Source organism: Pan troglodytes, chromosome 12 (assembly GCF_028858775.2).
Source record: "Pan troglodytes isolate AG18354 chromosome 12, NHGRI_mPanTro3-v2.0_pri, whole genome shotgun sequence".
In the NCBI taxonomy this organism is placed as follows: domain Eukaryota; kingdom Metazoa; phylum Chordata; class Mammalia; order Primates; family Hominidae; genus Pan; species Pan troglodytes.
The window spans coordinates 48,193,480-48,197,219 of record NC_072410.2 but is presented as its reverse complement, the minus strand read 5'-3'; the positions used below and the strand labels follow the sequence as shown (position 1 = coordinate 48,197,219).

Sequence of the window (3,740 nt, the reverse complement as noted above, 5' to 3'; positions counted from 1 at the left end):
GTTTATGTGTGTGAAGAGAAAAAGAGGGGACACAGTGGTTGGGTTGGGTGTGGTGGGGATCAAGAGGAGAACCAGGAATGTGTTGAGAGTCACGGAGAGGCAAGGGGCCCAGGAAGGGAACAGGAGTGTGGCGGTTCAGTGCCTGGGGAGTCAAGTCAAGCTGCCCTGGGCTAGACGTGAGCTCTGTGGCCCTGGGTGATAACATCTGCAACCCTCAGTTTCCCCTGTGCCCCTCTGTAAAATGGAAAAGCTATAATGGGCTCTACCTCACAGGGCTTTTTGTATGAAATTAGATACATTATAAGTATTTAGTGTAATCTGAAGCACAGGGTGTTTTTTTTTAAAAAGTTATTATTATTTATGTAGAGATGGGGGGGGGGAGTCTCACAGTGTTGCCCAGGCTGGTCTTGAACTCCTGGCCTCAAGTGATCATCCCACCTCAGCCTCTCAAAGTGTTGGGATTACAGGTGTGAGCCACTGCTCCCAGCCCAGAGTAAACATTTTATAAATGGTAGCTATTATTCTGTGGATGGAGGGAGCAACAGGAAGGTTGGTACGTGTGGGGAGAGGGTAACAGGAAAGGAGTAGGTCTTTTTTTACACCATCCTCTCCCCTGTTCTGGGCAGCCCTCCCACCCTGCAGCACACACACTTTGCATGTAGGTACCAAGCACTTGTCTCTTTGGAGGCTGAAGCCTGGTGGTGTAGCGGGAAGGGCACAGGCTCTGAAATGAGGCTTGGATTTCAATCTTACTTGTCTTTTATGAGCTTTCAAAACCTCATCCTTGTTCCTGAGGTCCAGTTTACCAAAGGTGATCTGACCTCATCCACCTGCTTACACAGAGCTACAAGAAGAAATTCTGAGTTATGAATGCTCCTAACAATGGTAGAAGCTTACTGGGTGTTTAATCTTCTGTGTAAACAGTAGCAAATGATTCTAAAGAAAATGAAAGTCCTTGCTGGAGAAAGGACAGGCTCGGGTGTGTCGCTTCCCGACTTGAGGAGTGGGACAGCACTGAAACAGAGGACAGGAAGGCTGTTGTTTCCCAGTCAGCCCTCACTCACAGAGGCTCAGGCGGATAGAGAGCAAGTCTGACCACAGATAGCCATTATGTGAACCTGAGCATGGATATGGTTAAGCTGGGCAGCTGGGCTCTGGTGCTGGTGACTTAGGGCCTTGAGGGATCCTTCTCCCACTCTGAAGGCAGGAAGAAGGCATCTGAGGAAGATTTGCTGGCTGCTGGCATCTTGGAGGCTCTGCCTGGGACAGGAGTCATAGGCAGGGGGGCCACAGTAGCTCGAGCTCGGTTGGTCTGCAACTGCCCAGTCTGCAAAGAGAGCAACCAGAGCCTTCTCTGAAGATCAGAGTTTCTGAGCACCTATCCCATTCTCTGTTGGGCTTCCTGTCCTAACTCTTTCCTAAGTTCATTCCCTGGAGTGACAGCCTCAAGGCCGAGGACAGTGATCTGGAGTCCCTTAAGCCCAGCCTCCACAGTGCCTGTCTCCTTGCCTGGTGTCCTACCTCTGGCAGCTTGCCTAGCAGCTAACTTGTGGTAGCCTCTGCTCCTACCTCTGGTTTGGAAACGTCCTCCTGTAGTTTTAGCTAAGACAAAATGAATTTTTTTTTTTTTTTTTTTTTGACAGGATCTTGCTCTGTTACCCAAGCTGGAGTGCAGTGGCACAATCTTGGCTCACTGCAGCCTTGACCTCCTGGGCTCAAGCAATCCCCCGACCTTAGCCTCCCAAGTAGCTGGGACTATAGTGTGCACTACCACTCCTGGCTAATTTTTTTGTATTTTTGTAGAGACGAGGTTTTGCCATGTTGCCCAGGCTGGTCTCAAACTCCTGAGCTCAAGCGATCCACCTGCCTCGGCCTTCCAAAGTGCCGGAATTATAGGCATAAGCCACCATGCCCGGCCTAAAATGAGAATTTTTCTAAAGGCTGTGTTACTAAGAAACAGAAAAAGTTAATAAGGGCAAAAGGAAGCCCAAATATTATATAGAACACGGGTCTCATAAAAATATTTCTCTATCCTCAATCACTCTTCCCTCTTCAACCCCAACTGTCTTCAACCCCAGATAGTCATGGGAGTCCTCTCAAGTTACTAATCTTGGTCAGCCACCTTTCCTCATCTGTAAATGAGCAAACACTTACCTTGCAGGGATGCTGTGAGGATTAAATGAGAAAAACATATAAGCAAGCACTTATCATAAAACCTGGCAAATGACTGGTACTCTATAAATATTAATTTCCCATCCCTTGGGCATTTCTTTTCCCACCTTTCCTTCAGCCTTTTCTTTCACGAGGACTGTGGTTATAGTACCTGTGTCCCATTGCTTAATGGGACAATGGTCTGTTAAATGACTAATGAGCTATCATAAACACTACAATTAAAACACCTAAACATTATTATATGTAAATGCCCTAGCAAACAGGCCTCCCTACCCAGTAAGGGTTCTAATTTTCCCCTCCACCAGGGGTGGGATCCTGGAGGAAGGCTACTCCCTTGGATGGGGGCGGTGTTGGGATGGGGAAGGAGGGCTTTCTAGGACTCTGGGCATGAAGGGGAGGGAGGGGAAGTAAGGAAGAGGAGGGAAGGAGGGGAGCGGTACCTTTCTCGGAGCTCGGCTCTCCCAGTGTGGGTGGAGCCGCCCCTGAGGCTTGGCATAGATGCTGCTCAGGTGTGAGTACAGGTGGCTTTGAACATGCAAGGGGTTGTAGGTGGGCTCCAGCTCCAGGCTGTCCAGCATGCTCTGAGGAAAAGAGAGGAGGGGCCTCACTAGGGAACTTGAGATCACAGAACACAAGATGTCAGGTAGCGATCCAGGAGTGTGAGGGGCTAGAGGAAGTGTGAAACCCCAGGGCTGCCATGAAGGCTGTGAAATAGATGCTGTCCCACTGGGTGTTCTGGCCTGAGGTCCAGTGCTTGTGATGTAAGGGCCAGGCATGGATAGGAGAAGTAGGAACAACCCTAAGTGGTTAGGAACACTGAACACTCTGGCCCCAAGATGCATGTCCAGGGGTTCTGAGGGGGCCGGCGCACATGAATGCTACAAGGGATCCACTGTAATCACGGAGGGAGGGTGTGTCAGTGGGCTACCCAGCAGGGCGGGGTGCTCACAGCCTGCAAGGCGAGTACATGGAGTTCTCAGCCTGGAGGTGAGCTGAGCTGAATGGAAAGGGAGGAGGGGATACAGGAGCACAACATTCCTGTGCAGTCAGGTTTTCCGGCCACAACATCCTGTGCCAGGAACCACTGGCCCCAAAGTGAGACACTGAGCAGGCCATGGCCACTTGTGCCCACCTCTCTCTGTGTCTCTGTGGCCGCCAAGCCAAGAGCACAATCCCAGGCCTTGTCCTTGCTGCATTTAAGCTAGCGAGCCAGCAGCGACGTGGTTCCAGTTCTCCCTACCCAGAGCCATCCCTCCCACTCTTAGCCTGGGGAGACTAGCAGAGCAAATATAGAGAATCCAGATCCCAGGAAGAGGAAAAGGAGAAGGAGGAGAAACAGGAGGAGGAGGAGGAGGAGAAGGAGGAGGAGGAGAAAGAGGAGGAAAAGGAGGAAGAGGAGGAGGAGGAGGACAAGGAGGAGGAGAAGGAGGAGGAGGAGAAGGAGGAGAAGGAGGAGGAGAAGGAGGAGGAGGAGAAGGAGGAGGAGGAGAAAGAGGAGGAGAAGGAGGAGGAGGAGGACAAGGAGGAGGAGAAGGAGGAGGAGGAGAAGGAGGAGAAGGAGGAGGAGA

General features: G+C 50.9%; 1 protein-coding gene across 3 annotated transcripts in view; it reads right to left on the bottom strand.

Annotated features, from left to right (window-relative positions):
• Nucleotides 1-864: 864 nt before the first annotated feature.
• The window catches only part of M1AP (meiosis 1 associated protein), a 93,637-nt gene continuing 90,761 nt past the window's right edge, over nucleotides 865-3,740 (bottom strand). For 2 of the 3 annotated variants that reach the window (XM_009442601.4, XM_054677411.2), the window contains exons 9-10: nucleotides 2,613-2,753; nucleotides 865-1,327 (exon numbers count right to left, since the gene is read on the bottom strand). In XM_009442601.4, coding sequence (XP_009440876.3) covers nucleotides 1,169-1,327; nucleotides 2,613-2,753 — 300 coding nt within the window. In that variant the 3' untranslated portion in view covers nucleotides 865-1,168. 3 annotated transcript variants of the gene reach the window in all.